Here is a 21,995-nt window from a genome sequence, read left to right as displayed (position 1 = left end):
GTGGGGAAGGGGGTGCCCTGGACCTGGGTTGGAAAACGGGGCAGGGGATTGAGTTGAGCTCGCTCTCCGTTGCCAGTCTGCCCTCCTTGGCCAGTGTTCTCGGCTGTGTCAGGGAAACAGGAAGGGGAAGGGGAGGACTGGGTGGAGGGATGGTGTGGTCTCAGGTGGGAGCGGCTGGGGGAGGGGGTGGGAGGCACGTAGAGCTTTTGGCTACCCTGGCGGGGGGGGGGGGGGGCACTGTGGTACAGGCAGCTGTTGGCACTTAAAGGGCATGTTTTCTGCCAGCAGTTTTCTGGTGTGTTCTTTGGGACTCTTGAGCAGCAGGTGTTCTCCAGTAGTTGTCGTCTGACCTTCAGGCGTGAGGACCTCGATGCCATGTAATGAACACACCTTTTACATTCGACCTGGGAAATGTATCCACTGCTTGCAGAGGTGACAGAGCAGGGTGCTGCAGAGTCACCTAACACTAGAGGCCGCCTAACACTAGACAGATGGTGACACGTACTGAGACTGCCAGTAACTTGCATTGATAACATCTTTTCTCCTGAAATCCACAAAGGGTACAAACAGCAAATTACACAAGTGTTGAGATTGAATTTGTGTTTTGAAACTTGGGAGTTACAATTCTATGATGTCTATTTTAGGAGCAATGTATTATAAACTGATTCTTTTTCTTTGCACTACAAAGTGTCAAACGACAGCAAATAAGTCTTCTAGTCATGCAAAAGAAAAATATTGTCACAGTTGCCTGACCTATATAAGAAGATGTTTAAATATTTTTAGTACTTTTACAAGCTTTGGGAGACTTCCATAATGGCCTTTAAACACGCATGTATGAGTTGTTGGTAATGGGGTACGCTGTGCGTATTTGGGGCAGGGAGTGTATGGGAAATCTTTACCTTCCTCTCAGTTTTGCCGTGAACCTAAAACTGCTCTAAAAAATTCACTCTCAAAAAAAAAGTGTATGCATTTTTTCATATAAAGGGACAACTTATTGCCTATTGGTTTTGCACAGTCTCTTGAATGGAGTAGACCCTTAAAATGCTTGTAGAATGAATGAATCTGCTTGCAAATTGGAATGAACTGATTAAAATTGGCCAGATTAGAGAAAAACATGAGCAGTCAGCTTAGACTCCTAATAACCCTTCAAGTTCTATTAGTGGCCAAAAAGAATATGTATTCTGGTTTAGTTGCTTTTGTCTTTTAGTTAATAAGAAGTAAAAGGGACATGTTTTTAGCATTTCTCTCCATGTTATTCTATAAAAGATGTTACCAGAGTGGAAAATGGACATTTCATCTTCTTTTTCAGGTCATGTACGACATCCCTAAGGCAAATCAATAAAATTATTGAACAACTTAGCCCTCAAGCTGACACCAACAAAGACATCAACAGGAAACTAGATTCTGTAAAACGACAGAAGTATAACAAGGTGACTCCAAATAACACACTAAGTTGCATTTTTGCAAAAGTCATTATTTAGGCTCATGTAATATTTAGGAAGTAGCTATTCTGAAAAGTACTGGTAAGATGTGAAGCAAATTTATAACAGAAACTTTTGAGTTCCTTTTATACGTTTAATTTTTTTGGCTGTTTCCCTTTAGCATCCTCTGCTTAAAGAGTGTTTCTAAAAATACGCATATGTACGCATACATACGTAACTGAGAAGAAGTTCCTCTTTTGGCTTTGCGTGCCTCCTCACTCGGGTACTTTCATAGTCTCCCTGCGGTACCACTTTCTTTCCCCAGCTTAGGTTCTTTGGCCTGCGGGCCTCTCGTGCCGTCTCCTTGTCTTGCGTGGACTTGCTCTTTTTGCTGCTCAGCTCCTGCTTGCACTGACTGTCTGCAGACGTTTCCCGTCGACCCAGCCCTCGCCCCTCACACACTCGTGATCACTGTTCTGAGAGGCTGGCCTTCGGTGTTCAGTCATCACCCAGCCACACTGACCGGGTCTGCACTTAGGGTTGGAGGACTTAAGGGTAGGGAATGTCTGTCACTTCTGACATTGTTTTTATGAGGTTTGAAACATTTTTTAGAATTGATGTACACTTCATGACAATGTATTGCAGGATGTAGAAATGACTGGTTTTGAACATTTTATTGCCGCCATCCGAAGTGACTAGCAGATGGCCTTGCGCTTGCAGTTGGTTCAGTGCAGTGAGTAGAGTCCTCACAGCTCTTTTTCAGGCTCTACTTGTGGGGTGTGGTTAACCTTGGTTCCTCCTTTTGCTCTCCACTCACCGGTTCATGATCTTCTCCACACTGTCTCTCTCACTTAACTCCACAGCAGCAGCCCAAAGGTCAGAGCTCACAGTGGCTTGAGGCACCAGGGGTCTCCCCAAAGCAGAGAGGAGACCGCCTGGCTTCTCGTGGAGCATGTGAATAGTGGGCTTCTGGTGGGCTGGGGTTTCGAAGAGCAGAGAGGACCAATCTTAGGCCCCTTTAGGTACTGGTCTAACTTGGTTATATATTCCTGTCTTTCTTTAGCAGCTTTTTGCTGTTTAGAGAGCGACTATTCAGAGAGAGGCTGTTCTGTATGAGAATTTGCTGAGAAAAAAACTGTGAGATACAGTAAAAGGAATTACAAGTCATTACAACATGGTGTTTATAATCAGGATGTCCCCTTGCTCCACACTCATGTTTGGCGTTCAAGCATTCTTGACCTTGGGAGAAAGAACCACCTACCACAGGCCTAGTTAATTATGGAGTCCCTAGGAATGGCCGCATATCCAAGCTCTGGTGTTGTAGAGGGAGACAAGACAAAGGGGGGCCCAGGGAGGACAGAGTAAAAGGGTATATCAAAATAGATTTTCCCTTTAAAATTTTGTGATTGGGTAGGATACTATAAAGGACAGTCATAAATATGGTAGATTATCAAAGGTGACTGACTTTTTCAACTGTTTGAACATTTGTGTTTGTTTCTTATCCCTACAGCCTATTGACCTCATAGCCCATTGGCTGCTAAGGTCAGGAACAGAGAAATTCAGTGATTTACCCAGTGTGTAATGAGGAAACCATGTAGAGCAGTTCCACCTCCCAAGTCAGTGGAGAGTCAGTGCAGTGAACTTAGCTGCTCAGGCAGGTAGAGAGCTGTGCCGCCCAGTCAGGAGAGTGGGTGGGGACAGGGATGCTGCCCGATGGACATGCTTTGAGGGCTTCTTCCTGCTAGAAAAGTGGCAGTTATTCAAATAAGGTTTTCTGTAGTAATAGTAGTATTTGGTAATTGTTTTATTTTTATTTTGCTCTTGATTAAAGTTTTTAAAATTTTGCAATGCTGTCGTTTGTATTTAACATTTAATCACTTCACTGCTGTTTTTTGTATTCAATATCTACCCATTAAGGAACAACAGCTGAAGAAGATCACAGCAAAACAGAAACGTCTCCAGGCTATCCTTGGGGGAGCAGAGGTAAAAGTTGAACTAGATCATGCCAGTCTGGAGGAGGAGGACGCAGGTGAGGATACTGGGGATGGTGTCTCTGTTCTCGAATTGATGCCTGATGCCTCTCGTCAGCGGAGGGTGTCCCTTCAGTTCTGGCCTGGGTGTTGGGAAAAATACATTTGTTTACTTAGTGACAAAACAGACACAGGAAAATTTTATTCTCCACACCTGTAGAACCAAATCTATTTTAAGTCTTATGGGGTTTCAGAGAAAGAAAGTAAATTTTTAACTCAGTCTAATGGAGGCTCCTGGTGTGCATTTAGTATTACGTCTAATAAATTAGAAATCTTAACATTCTTTTATAATTGATTTTGTAGACACCTAACATCTTGATTGAATTACGTTTTGTTGACCAAGCATCATCCATCAACATTCATAGAATTGCTTTTAAATATCTTTTGGGGACATATTTGGCAGGCTTTCCAAGCATCAATTCTGTTGTTCAAGAAAGGGCATCTTAATTCAGGTTATTTAATCCATGGCCATGATTTTGTTTATATCACTGACCTGGATGGGCATCTTTTGGGAAGCCTTTTGGGAAGATGCATAAGCTCTGAAACGAAATATCTTTGTAGTCAGTGTGTGTGCATGTGTGTTTAGAAATTGTTGGTAGCTGTTCAGTTATTTACTAGTTGAAGTATAGATTTAAACCCTTCAGGCAAATATTTGCTACGAATTCCAGAAGTCTAGTCAGTAAGACAAGAGAATTGTGAGAATTGAGGCATTGGAAAAAAATAAATATTAGATGTGCTATTAACGTCTCGCAGGATCCATTGGGCCTATGAGGAGTGCTTTCTGCTGCTGAAATGCCGTATTTCTCATTGGTAAAAAAACGATTGTCCTGGTCTGGCTTGACTAGAACTCGCTGCTGCCTTTTGCTACCTATCATTTGTTTGGTAAAACGTGGCCCAGGACTAATTGTTACTTCCCCCATCCAAAAACGCCACTTGGCCTGTCCATAGCAGCTGATACGTCCCTGCCTTCCAGGATCCATGTCTCTCTTCTGGTTTTCCTTTTAGCCTTCTGACCATTTCTGTTTAGTTTTTTTTTGACCAGCTTTTCTAGGCTTATCTTAAATGTTGATTATTCTCAGAATTTCTTGCTGAGCCCTCTTCTTTTTTATAAATTTATTTATTTATGGCTGCATTGAGTCTTCATTGTGGTGCGCGGGCTTCTCATTGGCGGTGGCTTCTCTTGTCGCGGAGCACGGGCTGTAGGGCGCGCGGGCTTCAGTAGTTGTGGCGCGCGGGCTTAGTTGCTCCGCAGCATGTGGGATCTTCCTGGACCAGGGATCGAACCCGTGTCCCTTGCATTGGCAGGCAGATTCTTAACCACTGCGCCACCAGGGAAGTCCTGAGCTGCCTTCTTCTTATACTACCTCTCCCCAAATAATCTCATCCATTACTTATGGCTTTTGTGGCCATCTAGGTTCTAGTATCTTACAAATCTGTAGACCTGTGGCCTTTTGCCCTTTTCCTGAACTCCTGGTTCCTATTATCCCTCTTCAGTGGGGCTCCAGCTAACAATTCAGACTCCTGGTCTCTCTTATAACCCTTCCTCCTCCATCCCTTCTGGGATACCTTCCTTCTCCGTGGTGCTCTATGCTCTGTTTGGTGGGGCAGGGGAACAGAGTGTCTAGGCTTTGTGTACCCCAGCTCTGTATTGCCCAGGTATAGACCTTGGCTACATTCTTTAACCTTTCCAAGTCTGCTTTGAGATGGGCATAAGCATAGTAGACCTTCATTTCTTTGCTCACATGCTTCCCTGAGGTTTCCTTTCCCCTGGTCTCCACATAGCGATCCGTTTCCTAATTGTTGTGAGGATTATCTGATTAAAGAATCCTTTCCTGGAATTAGGTGGGATAAACTTTGCAACAGTTGGCTTTGCTCCTCTGATCTGGGATGAGATGAGTTGCTTGCTGTCACCTTTCCTGTTCAGCATTGTACCTGGATAGTGTAGTAATGTAAGAAGAGAAATAAAACAATCATTATTTACAGTGTATGTTATTGGTCATATCAAAAATCTGAAAGGATCAATGGGCAGTCTGTTGGAATTACCATGTGAATTTAGCAGTGTCACTGGATACAAGGTCAATATATAAAAATCAGTCATATTTCTACATACGAGCAAAAGCAAAAAATAAAATTTAATAAAGATGGCAATTACGATCAAAATCAAATATCTGGAAATAACTCTTAGTAAAAAAAGGTAGTTTTCTTCAGCGCTCTCTACGTTAAAAACTACAAAATGTCATTGAAAAATTAAAGAAGGCAAATAAATGGGGAGATACACCATGGTCATAGATTGGAAGATACAGTTTTATCCACTTATAGTTTCAGTGCAACCCCAATATAAATTTCAGGGAGTTTTTTGAGGGAGAGGGTATAGAGTAGGAAGAGTAGGCTGAGGGTGGGTGGCACTAACAACCTGATTCTAAAATTTATATAAACATGCATTGGGTCAAGAATGGCCAAGGCAATCTTGAAGAAGAACAAAATACGCAGACTTATTACTAACCTATAGTAATTAAGACACTGTAGTGGCATAAGGATAGACAAATACACCAATGGGACAGAGTAGAGGGTCCAGCAAACAGACCCACCCATATGTGGTCACTTGATTTATGACAGATGTGGCAGTACAGTGCTGTGGAGAAGAATCGTCTTTTCACTAAGTGTGCTGGGTTACTCCACATGAAGATAAAGTGAATATTGGCCCATTATACAGTGTACAAAAATAAATTCCAAATGGATTGTAGATTTCACCGTTAAGGATAAAACAAAGCTTTTAGGATATAACATAGGAAAACATTTTCATGATCTTGGGGCAAAGATTTAACAAGGCACAAAAACAAGGCTCACTGTAAAGGAAAAGATTTGATAAATGAACTATGTTACAACTAAGATCTTATGTCGCTGAAAGATAGCATTTAAGAGAGTGAAAAGGCAAGCTGCAGAATGGGAAAAGATGTTTGCAATATCTGTATCAGTCCAGGGACTTGAGTCCAGAATGTATGAAGAGCTCCTAGAAATCTTTTTTTTTTTCCTTTTAAAGACAAGACCACATATGAGAAAAATGGGCAAAAGATTTGAACATTTTCTTCACAATAGGCTACCCAAAAGATCAACAGATCTTACGTAAAGATTCCCTAGTTCGTTAGTCACTAGGGAAATACAAATTACAGCCACAAAGTGGTACTACTACATGCCTACCAGCATAGCTAAAGTGGAATGGCAAGAATGTGGACCAGTTGAAACTCTCAAACACTGTTGGTGGAACTTAAAATTGCTAGGACCACTTTGGAAATCGGTTTGGTGGTGTCTACTAAAGCTTAATATACCCAAAGAATTATATACATACATTACCAAAGAATGTGTATTGGAATGCTCATAGCAACATTATTCCTGGTAGCCCAAACCTGGACACTACCCAAATGTCCAGTAACACTAGAATGGAAAAATTGTAGTAGAGTTATCATAGAATACTAACAGCAATGAGAATCAACAAACTGCAATTATATTCAGTAGTAAGTGTGACTCACCCAAGCATAATGTTGAACAAAAGAAACCAGATACAAGTACAGACATTCCCATTTCCATTAAGTTGAAAGCCAGGTACAACTTGTCTACCGTGTTAATAGGTCAGTCAGTATCTGGTGGGGTAGAAGCTGGGAGGCACCGTGAAGGGCATATCTGGGGGTGCTAGTAATTTATGCTTCCTGATCTGGATGCTGGTGTCATGGGTTTGTTTTTTTTCTGAAAATTCACTGAGCTGTACACTTAGGATTTGTGCACTTTCTGATGTATGTTTTTCTTCAGTGCACATTTAATGAAAAACTGCACTGTGCTATTATTGGCCTGCAAGAAATACAGATTTTAGAATATGGATGCCTTCCTATTAAGCCTTTACTTCTTTTGGTATTTTGGCTATGGGTAAAGTAATTTTGCTAGAGATTAATTTCAACTAATGAAAGAGGGATGATCTCTGGGTGGCTTTCTATTATTATGGCATAACTTCCAACTTTAGTTCATCCCTTCAGTCAGTTAACTTCACACATCTAACACGGTGCTGTTTAGTGGACCTTTTTGCAATAGTGGAAATGCTGTCTGTGTTGTCCATTATGGTAGCCTTTAGCCACATGTGGCTATTGAGCGCTTGAAATGTGGCCAGTACCACTGAGAGAATGAATTTTCAACGTAAATTTAAGTAGCCATATGGTGACTCTCCTATTGGGCAGTGCAGAGGCAGCATTTATGTTTTACCTATTTAGGTGCATGCTGATTCTTTAGATGTCTGTTTTCAGTTCTGCTGTCTCTTGTATTTAAGTCCATCTGAATGCTGGTATTAGCAGTGACGTGGAAACTTGGGAGATTGCTTCCTCAAGGGCAGTTGATAAGGAAACATGGTAAAATTTCTCTGTATGTTACATATGACTGGGTCTGTCTTTGGATGCACAGAAAGTATATTGATAATGCAGTGTTTTGGGAAAAGTTATTGAGAAGTTACCTTTTTGAATAGGAGTATACTAAATGTGGCATGAATGCTATAGTAAATTTCACTCTGTTCTTCATATATACTATACGTTAGTACGTCAGTGATTTTTCTTTCTTTTTTTTTTTTTTTAATTTATGTATTGAGTAGTGCACATATCCGTTGTTCTCTTGGAAAGTTTTGTGCTAGTGCCCAATGTGTTGTCATCCCTCTTTTCAGAAGCAGGGCCGTCCTCCCTCGGCAGCATGCTCATGCCCGCTCAGGAGACTGCTTGGGAAGAGCTCGTCCGCACTGGTCAGATGACACCTTTTGGTACCCAGATCCCTCAGAAGCAGGAGAGAAAGCCCAGAAAACTAATGCTCAACGAAGCATCAGATTTTGAAAAGTATTTGGCAGATCAAGCAAAACTGTCCTTTGAAAGAAAGAAGCAAGCTTGTAATAAAAGAGCAACTAAAAAAGCCCCAGCCTCGGTCACTTCTGAGCTGAGCTCAGCACTCAATGACAACAAACCAGGCAAGAGAGGCAAAGCTCTCTCGAAAACAGATAAGCGCTTGAAAAAACACATCAAGAAACTCCAGAAGAGGGCTCTTCAGTTCCGGGGGCAGGTGGGATTGCTAAAGGGAAAGAAACCCTTGGAGTGTGGTGTGAGGCCAAAGGCAGAGGGAGACTCTGAGGATGAAGTGTCCGAGTACTTGCCCACGGAGTGGGAGCAGGGGGAGGCGGCAGGGGCTGACCTGTCCGGGGAAGACACCGACTGTGACCGGAGACGGGTGCTCAGTCGCCAGAAACGGCAGAAGAAAGTCACAGTGCAGGAGATTGATGATGACTTCTTTCCAAGTTCTGGGGAAGAAGCTGAAGCCGCAGGAGGAGGAGGAGGAGGTCGGAAAGTAGTGAGATGCCGAGATGATGGAGATGAAGATTATTATAAGCGGCGGTTAAGGTCAGTCTCCAGGGATTGTACTGCTTGCTTTATCGTAGGTGGTAGGTTTATTAATAAATGAGAGTTCTAGTCTAGCGTAATATATTAGACCTCCATTCATCCAAAGGTTGGACTTCCTGCAACCTTAGCCTGCTAGAACCATCAGGGCCCCTGAGTCCTCGATGGAGCTCACCCAAGATGCTTCTACTTCGGGGTCTTCATTGAGATTTGAGGGCAAGTCTAAGAAGAAAAGCTTAGGGGGAGGGCTGGGCAAGAGGCATGCCTAGGACTAAAGCAGGAGCTGTGTGGCTTCACACGGAGGGTGGGTGCCCTGCCACAAGGGGCAGGAGGAGGTTGGCTTGTGTAGTGTATGTTGGGTGAAAGTAATTTTAGGAGACTCTCCTTCAAAAAAGAGCTGAAATTTAAGTTTTAGTGTATGAAAGAATAAGCTTGCTTTCCTAAATCCCTCCTTCCCTGTCTTGAAAAAGTGGTTCTCTACAGAATTTCAACAATACCGTGCCAGAAATGGGCTTCCTATGCCCAGCATACCCTTCCTGTGCCCTGTCTTTTTTTATGCTAGAGACTAACTTTGGCTTCTTATTTCCGTGAATTTGTCAGTGTCTGATGTAAGTAAGTAAAACTTTTTTTTGTGTGTGGTATGCGGGCCTCTCACCGTTGTGGCCTCTCCCGTTGCGGAGCACAGGCTCCGGACGCGCAGGCTCAGCGGCCATGGCTCACGGGCCCAGCCGCTCCGCGGCATGTGGGATCTTCCCGGACCGGGGCACGAACCCGCGTCCCCTGCATCGGCAGGCGGACTCTCAACCACTGCGCCACCAGGGAAGCCCGGGTGAACACGTTTGTTTGTGGAGTCCGCACTGCATGTTGCCACACGTCTTCTGAGTCAAGAAAACCAGTGTGTATGCCACAGTCTCCATCGTGTCCCACGGAGCATGACATTGTGTGACTCGGGTCTCACGCCTTAGCTTTTTAAGAGTGCCGTGAGACTCAAAGAGATGCGGGAATCTGCTTAACAGATTACTTTTTTAATACTTGCTCCCAGGGTGGCTTTTTTCCCCAGTCCTCAACAGTTTTTTCTTGTTTCTCAGGGTAGGGAGACCTAGTTTATTATAATTCTTGTAGCTTTCCACTGACCTTTGCGAATGAAGATTGACCTGATATTCTTTTCTTCTGTTATTTAGAACTGCCGACGCCCTACATCCAAGCTGCCACATACATCCTTTTAGAAGCAGGTGCAGCATAGTTCTTTTCACCAATGATTTGAGTACCTGCAACCTAAGTCCAGGTCTTTAAGAGAGCTGTTACACTCTCACTGTGGTAGTACCTTACGCAGCAAGACAGAGTTAAGGAGTGGCTTAATGTTTGTCATTTCTCATTGTAGCTTGCACATCTGATATCTGTAAAGTTGTCTGAACAGTGAGTGGCATCAGTCTTTTTCTTGACTATTGTAGAGAATTAATAAAAGTGTTGGGCTTCCCTGGTGGCGCAGTGGTTGAGAGTCCGCCTGCCGATGCAGGGGACGCGGGTTCGTGCCCCGGTCTGGGAGGATCCCACATGCTGCGGAGCGGCTGGGCCGGTGAGCCATGGCCGCTGGGCCTGCGCGTCCAGAGCCTGTGCTCCACAATGGGAGAGGCCACAACAGTGAGAGGTCCGCGTACCGCAAAAGAAAATAATAATAAAATAAAATAAAATAAAAGTGTTAATCTCAACATATTGATTATAAGTGGAATGAATATTCTTCCCATTAAATTGAGTCAATATTAAATATATTTTAAGTATTCAGTATTTTGATCAAGAGCAATTATTTTGATTGAATTTTAAACACAGGTTTAGTTTAAATTCATGGCAATAAGTTTTTCTTAATAATGTTAAGATTGTAAAACTGTTATTTCCAAAGCCATATTAGAAGTCAGTTTTTTGCTGAAGTTATAGTAAAATCTCAAATGAATTTCAGAAATATCAATAACTCTAATTGCCACCAAAATACTATAGCTCTTAAAATTTTACAGCTACAGTTATTAAGGTAGATAATTGTTAAATTGCAGATATCCACATTGAAATGTTTATCTGCATCTCCTTTGGTACCCTTTGGATTGGGGGATGTTAAAAAAACAAAATGCTCAGGATTTAGAAGCATATTAAGAATATTTAAAAACTGCCAGTCACTCTATACTTTGTTATTTCTTGTTGTTGATCTTTGTAGACAGAATGAAATTGTAATGGTATCCCCTTGAGTGAAGAAAAACACTTTAGGATTTCTTATCTTAGCAGTGGTTTGTTGATGGATAAGAAGAATAAAGCCCCATATAGTTTACAACATAGAAAATGAGTTTTTCCTAACGGTTAGAATTTAGGAATATGTACCCAAGGTAGGTACCTTTTGGACTTAAATATGTGTTGGTTATAGCCCTGTTGATTATAATGCTGTTTTGAACCCTTAGAAGTGAAAGTGGGCGACTCCTAGACATCTCACCCCCTTTATTCTCTCCACTTGGAGAGTCTTAGGTCTTTCATTAGCTCTAGATTAGTCCTAACTACGTGTCTTTAGTTTTAGCTGACGCTCAGTGGGAATTTCCTGTCAGGCCTTTTCTGCAGCTTAACCTTTTCTGCATCTGGATAGTAGATGATCCTGCTTTCTCTGACTTAGCCCAAGACCTCAGATCAGTCTTGGAAGTTTTAAGCATCTTATAAAATGCCCGTGTATTTTGCCTTTCCAACATTTTTATCCTGCTTTCTTCTCTGTTCTGTTGCATTTGGAGGCTGTCTCCTCAATGGTGTTCCCTGATTTTCATACCTTTGATAATGTACCGTGATGGATGGGCCACTTCTTAGAAGCAAATATTCTGTTGTTTCTTATTCATGTCAATGCTAACAGATCTTACAAAGCATCCATTATTTTTTATTTTAATTTTGGGGTGCTCATGTTTCCATTAGGGTATGGCTCTCAGTTGTGAGGTCTTCCTTAAAATCTATTGCTGCTTTAGAAAGCTAGGGTCTGGGAGCTCCAGGTGCCAAACACTTAACAGAAATAACACACATTCAGTGTTGGGTGATGTATGTCCCTGGTGAGCCCAGAGTGGCCTAGAAGACCAAACATTTCATACGTGCACATTTCCCCGCCAGGTGAACAGAGATCTGCAATCCCGGTTCCCTCAGTGTAGTTGGTTCATTTTCCAATGGAGATGTGAGGTCATCTCCATTGCTTCATCTTTGCTCTCACTGCATGAATGCACATCTCCATTCTAGGACTGGCGTCTAGGGGTTCCTGTGAGGAATCTGCAGTCTTTTAGGGGGCGTGGGCACAGATGGGACCTAACCAGTGTGCAGGGCATAATGAAATCAGACTGAGGTATTTGGGGAAGATTTTGTGGAGGACGTTCATCCCAGCACTGGGCCTGGTCTCTTGGGTCATTCAGATATGTTGATACGGACCTGAGGATGCAGGTTAAAACTGGGCACATTTACCCCCGAACTTCAGGTGCATCACTGAACAGGAAAATACTTGCATTGCTTTGGGGGCACGTTGTTTCCTCAGGGGTCTCGTCTGGATTGCTTTGGGTATTGGCATGGTGGCCGTGGTCTGCAGAGGAGTCCGGTTGCTAAGCTGCCACTTCAAGACAGGGAGGGCACAAGCCCTTGCCTTTGCCAGCCAGCTCCCACCTTTGGCAGTGGTAATCTGTTTGGGGGAGACTGAGGCCTGTTTGGCTTCCCTGGGAAAGAGTGCCGCAATGCGTTGGTGATGTCTACCTTGGCACGGGGACAACAGGGGGAAGCAAGCAACATGCTGTTTGCCAACAGTGAGATATAACAAACAAAAAATGTCACCAACTCATGCCTCTTTCCCCAGCAGTCGACGTACTGCTTGGGTCGGACTTGCAGTGTAGGTCCGTTGACACCCCGAGTGAGAGGATGCACTTCCAAATAAGGTCTGTCTCCTGCTGGCACGACTAGGGAGAACATTTATAATTTGACTTAAACCTATACTCTGAATCTCTCCTTTCTATTTCCATTTGCCAGCCATTATTGCTTAAGTTGCTAACCTAACAGCTGTATTTTCTTGGCAATGAGCATAGGCTAAGGCAAAGATTCCCAGCCCATGGGCTGATCCTGCAGAATCACTGGGGGCTCCACCATTGGAGGTGCTGATTCAAAAAGTGTACGTGGGACTACCAGGTGGTAATTTAAAAAGGCTTTCCCAGGTGATTCTGAGGCACTGGCATGTTTGGGAACTACTTTGATATATGTAAGTGGACTTTATATATTCTCTTCCTTTCTGAGGCCGTAAGTTTTGGCAGGTTGAGTTTGTATCATTTTCTCTAAACTTTTATGTACCCTGCACAATTGTGTTTACATAGGAGAGGGCCTGGGCAGGAGCTTTGGGGCCAGTTTATTCAGCTCAGTGCTGTGTATAATAGTTCATTGGGTTCTTACCAGCGTGTGTGCTTGAGAATCCCCTGGGGAGCACCTTTAGGGCTTAGCCCGGAGCAGCAGGAGCTGGGCACTGCACTTGGGCTTTGAGCTCGCACTAATTCTGAGGTGAGGTTGGTAGCATTCTTCCTTATCAGAGGCCCTTACGATGTTCCCATTTAGGAAACCTTTGAGGAGGTTGGAAAGAATTGTTGGTAAGGATGTTGGGATGTGAGGATGTAATGCTCAACTCTAGCCCGAAGTTAGCTTGGTATTGCTGCTGGGATAAATCACCACCACCCCCCATCCTCAATCAGTGGAACAGTAGAATTTAGAAACAGACTCTTCAGTAGGTGGTGCGAGTCTCCTCAGATTATCTGGTACTTTGGGCCAAGCTGCTGAGATCACAGCCTGAAATGGATTTGAATTGGTACCTCCAGATAGTTTGAAGGCTTCCCATACCCTGCCCCTGACCTTTCACTTTTGATAATTCCTTGTTTTTTTGTTTTTGTTTGTTTGTGTTTTTTTGTGTGTGTGTGGTACGTGGGCCTCTCAATGCTGTGGCCTCTCCCGTTGCGGAGCACAGGCTCCGGACGCGCAGGCTCAGCGGCCATGGCTCACGGGCCCAGCCGCTCCGCGGCATGTGGGATCTTCCCAGACCGGGGCACGAACCCGCGTCCCTTGCATCGGCAGGTGGACTCTCAACCACTGCACCACCAGGGAAGCCCCCATTTCCTTGTTTTTTTATAGTGAAATTGTGATAATATTAAGATAGAAAAAACTACCTACACCTCTGTTTTTTTATTTTTCTATATTTCATTCCAGCCTTTGATCCTATGCATATATATCTTTCAGTTGTTCTAATTATAGTAGGCTGCACAAACACTTTATCTTGGCCCTTTCAGGGTGATCAGTTTGCCCATGATGTCACTGGTTAAGAGCTGGGATTTGAAGCCAGGACTGGGTTGTGTAAACGGCGGTTTCCTTTCATTTGTGGAATTGGGTGGAGTGGGCAGTACCTATGTATGGCCACATGGTGGTGCCAAGAATCAGGACATAGCTGCCCCTACCTCCCTGGGCTGGAGACCAAATCCTAGACCCAAGTCAGCTGGGTAAAGATTTGGGGAGATTGCTAGGGACTCTAGAAAACTTGACTGATCTGGTGTGGATGGGCATAGCATTTGCCTCGTGGTGTGGTGTAACCCGCGTCTGTAGTCATGATACCAGTTGATGTAACTGACTTCTAATACAGTTTTGTCCTTAGAGGTTTTTCTTTTCTTTTGCCCCATTTTGAACTTTATTTACCATGAATAACTTTGAGTTAAAAAAGGTCAGGGCTTCCCTGGTGGCGCAGTGGTTGAGAGTCCACCTGCCGATGCAGGGGACGTGGGTTCGTGCCCCGGTCCGGGAGGATCCCACATGCCGCAGAGCGGCTGGGCCCGTGAGCCATGGCCGCTGCGCCTGCGCGTCCGGAGCCTGTGCTCCTCAGCGGGAGAGGCCACAACAGTGAGAGGCCCGCGTACCGCAAAAAAAAACAAACAAAAACAAGGTCAGATGGCTCCATTCATTGTGTAAATCTTACAGAGTATCTTCTAAGCCCCCGTAAGACTTAATCATCTGGGAAAATGGTATCTTCAGCACCCTCTCTCTTGAGCACTGTGGCTTCTGTGGCCAGGGGCGAGTTGGATCCTGGTTTGGAGGGTTTAGCTGTATACATGCATACTTCTAGGAGGGGAAGGCTGTCGGTATTTTCAGATGCTGAAATGAGTAAAGCTGAGGAGGATGAATGTTGAAAAAAGCCTCTTGGATTTGAAATTTGGAGGCCCTGAGCAAGGGTGGTATCCGTGGGTGAGGGAGGAGGTTGTTATGAGAACTAAGATAGCTGACATTAGTGAGTGCTTACCACTTGGCAGTGCTTCACTTTATGTGGCTCTATTGGCTTAGTCCTCACAGCGCCCTAGGAGATAGGAACCTGAGCCGAGAAAGCTGAAGTCATTCGCCCAGGATAGCAGCAAGTGGAGAAGCCGGTGGTTTGGGTCATGAGGGAGTGGTCTGTCAGTGTGGACTGGTGCGGTGGGCTCAGAAAGCATGGCCTCAGTGATCACTTTCTCCCGTTGCTTGATTAGGACCAAGCCCACACTTTTGCAGGCCCCATTCCTTTGCTTGAAACGGCGCTGAAGGCCATGCCTCCTAGAACCACAGTCTCAGCTGCTCTGTCTCCATTTTATTGTCTTCACTGAGCCTCTTCCTCTTCCTTTTGCCTAGAGCCAATCCCTTTGCAGTGCGATTGTCCCATGTTTATCCTTCAGTTGCATCTTTGTTTGTGCTGCACGTGGATTCAGGTCACACTTAGGCAAAGGCCAAATTATTGATACAGTGTAGAGCTTGATTTGCTTATACCTTTAAAAAAAAAAAAACGCAGATCATTTGATCTCCAAAAATCTGAATTTGGTAAAAATTTAATCTAGGTTTGATCCAGAAACTAAGTATAATTATTTGAAGATTGTTCTTGTCATCAGTTTCTGGGAGTTGATTTCTTTCTCAAGGAATAAACTTGTGTTCTTTTCTTCTTCTAGGACTCTATATTTTAAAGAGAGAAGAAAAAGTTAACTCCCTTAAGGACTTTTCTTAGAGAGCATCCTGGCTTCTTTTAAATGACGAAGCTAAGACACAAATGAAGACTAATTCTGCTCCGTGCTCTGCACACACCTCTCATCCTCAGCTCCAGTGCATAATTGTCTGCATCAGTCTTAATTTACTCTGTGAGATCTGGACTCCTAACTCAGAGTATTTCATCTGCTCAGATGTGCCAATTAAGTCCACCAGATAGACCATAAAAAGGCAGATAAGAAAAGTAAAACACTGAGTATCTCAATTTAGCAAATTAGACTAATCTGTAAGGAATTCTTAGCTGTCTGAAATAGAAAACTTATTGCACTACAGAAATGCAAACTATATTAAATACCCAGCTAGGTGCCTTGAGTATATTTTTAAAAAATCAAATTGTACTCACTGTGCTTCTGTTGTAGAATTTTTTCATGGATATTGCAATAAGCGGAGAATGATCCTGAGATTGAAATTTCACTCTATATTAGAAATGATTTAACTGTATGATGTGTGACTTTTCCGTCACAATCACTACAGATCTTGGTGGCTCTTACAACGTAAAAATGAAAACAGAGCAATAAGGTCAGTTGTAAATTTCAAACAGCAAAGTAAGTGACTTCCTTGAAATTTTGGAGAGGGCATGTTCATTTTATTAATATATAATCTTGGGCTACTAATATTTGATAATTCCCATTAATAGGTATATTTTGCCTTTTTTGTAGGTTGGTGTAGGCATTTGAGTATAGGCGATACCTCCTTTTATTGCCTTTCGTTTTATCGTGCTTACAGATAACTGCACTTTCTACAAATTGAAGGTGTGTGACACCCTGCCTTAAGCAAGTCTATCATTGCCATTTTTCCAGTAGCATTTGCTCACTTCATATCTCTGTGTCACATTTGTAATTCTCACAGTATTTCAAACTTTTTCATTATTATATTCGTTATGGTGATCTGTGATCAGTGATCTTTGACGTTACTGCTATGACTCACTGAAGGCTCAGATGATGGTTAGCATTTTTTTGGCTAACCATTTTTTAATTAAGGTATGTACATTGTTCTTTTAGATATAATGCTGTCGCACACTTAATAGACTACAGTCTAGTGTAAACATAACTTTTTTTTTTTTTTGTGGTACACGGGCCTCTCACTGTTGTGGCCTCTTCTGTTGCGGAGCACAGGCTCCGGACGCGCAGGCTCAGCAGCCATGGCTCATGGGCCCAGCCGCTCCGCGGCATGTGGGATCTTCCCAGACCGGGGCATGAACTCGCATCCCCTGCATCAGCAGGCGGACTCTCAACCACTGCGCCACCAGGGAAGCCCCAACATAACTTTTGTATGTGTTGAGAAACCACAAAATTCATGTTACTAGCTTTATTGCAATATTTGCTTTGTTGCGGTGGTCTGGAACCGAGCCTGTGATATCTCCAAGGTATGCCTGTATATTGGTTTGTCTGGTATTAAGTGTATCTTATGTGTTTGTTCAGCCCAGATTACCTGTAGTCAAAAGAATTACTAAGCTGATTTTACTGTTACTTGGAAAAGTTGGCAGGTGTCCAGTGAAGAGTGAGTTTTGACCCACTCTGCACAGTAGCGAGGTGGGGAAGGAATCATGTTATCGTACAAAAATGAAGGCCGTCTTTCCTCTCCTCAAACTTTTTTTTTTTTTTTTGCGGTACGCGGGCCTCTCACTGTTGTGGCCTCTCCCGTTGCGGAGCACAGGCTCCGGACGCACGGGCTCAGCGGCATGTGGGATCTTCCCAGACCGGGGCACGAACCCGTTGTCCCCTGCATCGGCAGGCGGACTCTCAACCACTGTGCCACCAGGGAAGCCCATCTCCTCAAACTTTTAGCACTAATGTTTTTTGAGACAAATTTGAATTGAAGTTTTATAATTTGATTTGCTCTTGTGCAGTTGTTTTCTTTTTTTTTTTGTATAGCATTTCATTTTCATTGTATAGCATTTAAAGAGGTGATTATTGACCTTTTGGCTGGTGCTATGAGCAAAGGGGTGAATTTTGGAAGTTTGAAAATACTTTTTGAGAGGCAAGATTATGCAACAGTTAGGAGCACAGACTCCGGGTTAGAATCCTCACATTGGTGATCTTGAGCAGGCTGCTTTACCTGTCCCTGCCTACCTTTCTTTAATTGTGAAAAAGGGATTAAGAATAGTATCTGTCTCATAGGGTTGTAAGGATTAAATTATTTAATACATGTAAATACTTAAAACAGTGCCCAGCACACAGCGAGCATCGGTAGCCATTAGTTGTTATTATTACTTAGAGTTTGTTTTCTGCCTCTAACTTTAAAAAATGTATACATAATATATATGTATATATAATTTCAAAACACAGCTTGTCCAGAGCTAGCCAGTGTTACTTAAGGAGGTAATATATGGCATAGGGGGTAGAAATCACAGGCCATGGCGTCAGAATGCCAGTCTCCCCTAATAACTATGAGGTCTTGTATATCTCCCCATTTGTATATGGGGATCTTAGCAGTACCTTCTTCAAGGGTGATAGGAGGATTACAAAAGGTAATACATCTAAGATATTTGGCAAATGTCAGACAATCAACAAATATTAGCTACTCTTGTTATTTGCATGCCCACTAGGTAGAACATTTACTACAAAGATTCCATCAAGCCAGTAAGAGGGTCTGTGAGAATCATGAGGAAGAGCTTATATAAATATTGATATGTATGAAGACGTGACGTTCTTCCAAGGTAAAAAGCACTTTAACAATTGTATGTAATATGCATAGGCAACTCATTAGCTGTTATAAACTTAGTGTTGTTTGATGTTAGGCTTTTCTTACCTCTAATACATTTTTTATTAGTATGATTAAGGTCCACTTAGTGATAAAATATCTATATGACTATAAGTACATTATCAGTAATTGTTTGGGGAGAAATAAAAAATTATTTCTCCTTTGAACAAACTAGGGGTCACTAGACATCTGTGACCAGGGGGCGTTCTTCCAACCTCATAGCCTGCTTATTGGTTCTGAGTGTGGATAGGTCAGGATTACACTTTGGTTCCTCACAATTTTCTCTGTTCTGAGGTCAGTGTTCCAGATGCTTCTCTTGTGCCTTATAAGGCTTAGTTTCCACACTCCTTGCTGTACCAGGTGTGTAGGACATTGTGCCTAGAGTGACCATGATAATCTTGATCTTGGCTGATAGTACAGGTGCGGTAGCATGATGGCCTTCTAGACTTTGGGGCTGCACTTAACTCCTGCCTGCCCAAGATTGCGATTCCAAGTGTTTTGACATTTGTTACTATTTATTCACGTTTAACCTACAGTTAACTAAAATTTCTCAATTTTACTTTTTTTGTGTAATCTCCTGCCCATAATTATAAGATAGTATCTGACATGTATGTAGTATTAAAAAATAGTTTCTAAAGGGTATAGTATACATATTATCTCATTTAGTCCTATAAGGACCTATTATTTGGCTCACTGTGGTCGAGGAGACAAATACAGTGGTGTTAAATGATGTTTCTAAAGTTCGGACCTCCCCTTACTAGTTATGGACCTGCATCTGGTTTTCCCTTCTCAGTGGGTATCTTAAATCTGTGTTTTTTGCTGGGTTCTGCTCTAATGGCCGCCCCTGGAGTCTGAGGGACTATAGGAGTTAGAGAACCTCCCAGTGAATAACACACTCGCCTCATTTTATTTGGTTGCAGCTGTGACTGTTATATGTATGGATTAAAGAAAAAGATGAAAGTGGGAACGCTAGAAACGTTATTTCCTTTCTAGTAATGTAAATATAGGGTTAGTTAAACCTCTTTTTTCCTCTGCTAGAAGATCAAGTCTTTCATAAAAAGTTGAACCTTTTGCTCGGCCTTTCCCACCTGGTCCTAGGGAGGCTTGGACCCAAACTCAGGACTCCTGATTTCTTCCAATCAGCTGGTGTGCAAAAACCAGTCTTGTTGCAAAGTGAATCCCCTGGGAACCCCCCAAAAGCAGACATCAGGGCTTGGAAATAACTTACAAAATTTTTGTCATTCAACATAGTGAGCTTAACCTCCTCTCCTTTTTCTTCCTCCTTATAAAATTCTAAATTAAACACCTGGCTTTGCAGTCACCCTTTGCCAGGCCTCATTCTTTGCAGTGGGCCCAGCCACGTTTAGGCAGTGGCTACAGCTCAGAGTAGTACTTTAAAGTCACGTATGTAGAAGGGGTAGGAATGCAGCAGGAGGCAGGCCCTAAAGGAGGTAGAACGGGACGTTTCTTGAACCCATTTCTGAGGGACCCACTTTGACCGTTTTCAAGCCATGCTTCTCTACCCCTGGTGTCTTCCTCATCCCTAGCCCAATTCAGAACCTCATTCATTCATTCCCTGAGCATTTATTGAGCGTCTTGTGAGGTGGGCATTATACCAGTCTCTAAAGATACAAAAATGACTGAGACAGTCTCCCCCAGTCTAATGGGGGAGACAGATACGGATTTCAAAAGATGCTAACACTCTGGTAGGTGCTAGCATTCTAGTGGAGACGTCAGGTGTGCCCAGGTGCCATGGTGTTGGGAAGGCACCTACTTGGAGGATGCGACGCCTAACTGGCCCGTCAGGGACGGCTTCTTCCAGAGGTGCTACTCGGGCAGAGCTCTGAAGGGTACACAGGTGTGTGGGGGAGAGAGGTTGGGGACAGTACGGGGCATGCACATGCACAGAGAGGAGGCTCTGAATTTCAGCACAGTGGCAGCTAGCTGTGTTTTTCTGCCCTGGCATTTTTGAACATCCTTGAAATGCTGGAAATTCTCCTTCGAAAATAAATTAACTTCTCAGGTGTATTCTAAGGGTTCCATCGACAAGGCGTGCCAGTAGGTTACAACTGAAGGACGTATGTTTCTGGTGCAGTTCAGCTGACTGTGCAGCGTTGCTAGCAGTTTGGCCCCGGGTCCACGTTGCTTCTGACAGATCATTATCGCAGTATCAGCCCCAGGTCCCACAGCCTGGGCTGATTTCTCATTCCTGCGTGAGTGTGGCGAAGCCAAGGAGCATTTGCCCTGCCTGCATCTGATTGGAATTGTAAGTTTATGTTTATTACTGGGTTCTCCTCTGAGCAGCTGCCAGTGGAGTCGGCAGCGGGCTGACTACGGCAGTCGTGTGGGGAGTTGGAAACCCTGCCAGGGAACACCAGGCCCACTTGGTTTTATGTGGCTGCAGCTGTGACTCTTACATGTGTGGCTCTTTTAAAACGAGAGGAAAGAAAACATGAAAAAGTTATTTCTTTTCCAAAAATGTAAATATTGGACTATTTACCCCCCCGCCCCCACTTTTAAAATCTGTTATCTAGCTTATTTGTCAAAAGAACAGAATTTAGACATTTCGAGGCCATTTCAGAGTTTTAAGATTTCAGATCTCTGGGGTCCAGATCTTAATTTTGACCTGCCCCCAACCAGTTTTAGGTCATTCTGTAGCTATCTTTTTGTTACTGTTGCATTAAACGTGGCCATACTTCATGACAATTTACCGTTTACAAATCTGTTATAGAACTTTTGGTACTTCTTGTCGACCAGCACTTGGTGCTGCCCTGCTTCAGCGTGCGCAGTTTAGACGGCCAGGTCTCTTGGCTGTAAACCACATGAGGAATTACTGCTTTATATACCAGGAGAATCTCTTAGCCTGAGCCACACATGCATGTGGTTTTATAACCCTGGTACTCTCTGTCTTTAATATGTGTATATGATTCTACTGGGGCGATTTGTCTTTACAATGATACAAATACTTGTAGGCAATAATGATTTTTCCCCACCACCTTTAGTCATCTGTTAGCCAAACTGAATAAACATTTGTCTCTTTTCATCTTTCTTTACAAAGCGGAAGGCACTGGAATGCAGTCATTTCTGTAGTGGCTTATGTGGTTTCCTAGGTGCTGTGTGATCTGTGGCGACATGATGCCTGGATGTTTTAGAAGGGAGGGAGGAGGAGGAAGCTGAAAATCTGTTGAAACAGAGTGATGCGGTGGGAAATTTAACAGCCACAAAGACTAACTGGCCTAAGTCTAAGGCAATAGCTGTCATTTATCAATGAAGGGTAACGTGTGGTACTCTTTCTTGTATGTAAGATATTCACGACCTCATTGTGTCAAACTTGTTAAGCCAGCCAGGAT

At 43.2% G+C, this 21,995-nt stretch overlaps 1 protein-coding gene across 9 annotated transcripts in view; it reads left to right on the top strand.

Moving 5' to 3' along the window:
- Positions 1 to 21,995, top strand: part of ERCC6 (ERCC excision repair 6, chromatin remodeling factor) — a 69,898-nt gene that overhangs the window by 6,215 nt on the left and 41,688 nt on the right. For all 9 annotated transcript variants that reach the window (XR_002643304.3, XR_016388101.1, XM_089897820.1 and 6 more), the window contains exons 3-5: positions 1,310 to 1,430; positions 3,339 to 3,450; positions 8,148 to 8,868. Coding sequence is in view for 7 of the 9 variants with exons in the window: in XM_089897820.1 (XP_089753946.1) it covers positions 1,310 to 1,430; positions 3,339 to 3,450; positions 8,148 to 8,868 (954 nt within the window). In the remaining 2 variants the exon portion in view is untranslated. The remainder of the gene's footprint in view (positions 1 to 1,309; positions 1,431 to 3,338; positions 3,451 to 8,147; positions 8,869 to 21,995) is intronic.

The sequence above is a fragment of the Delphinapterus leucas genome, chromosome 16 (genome assembly GCF_059928025.1).
Source record: "Delphinapterus leucas isolate spDelLeu-1000000601 "Yukka" chromosome 16, BTC_Dleu_Yukka2, whole genome shotgun sequence".
NCBI lineage: Eukaryota > Metazoa > Chordata > Mammalia > Artiodactyla > Monodontidae > Delphinapterus > Delphinapterus leucas.
The sequence above is the reverse complement of the archived record's forward strand: the minus strand, read 5'-3'. Positions and strand labels throughout refer to the sequence as shown.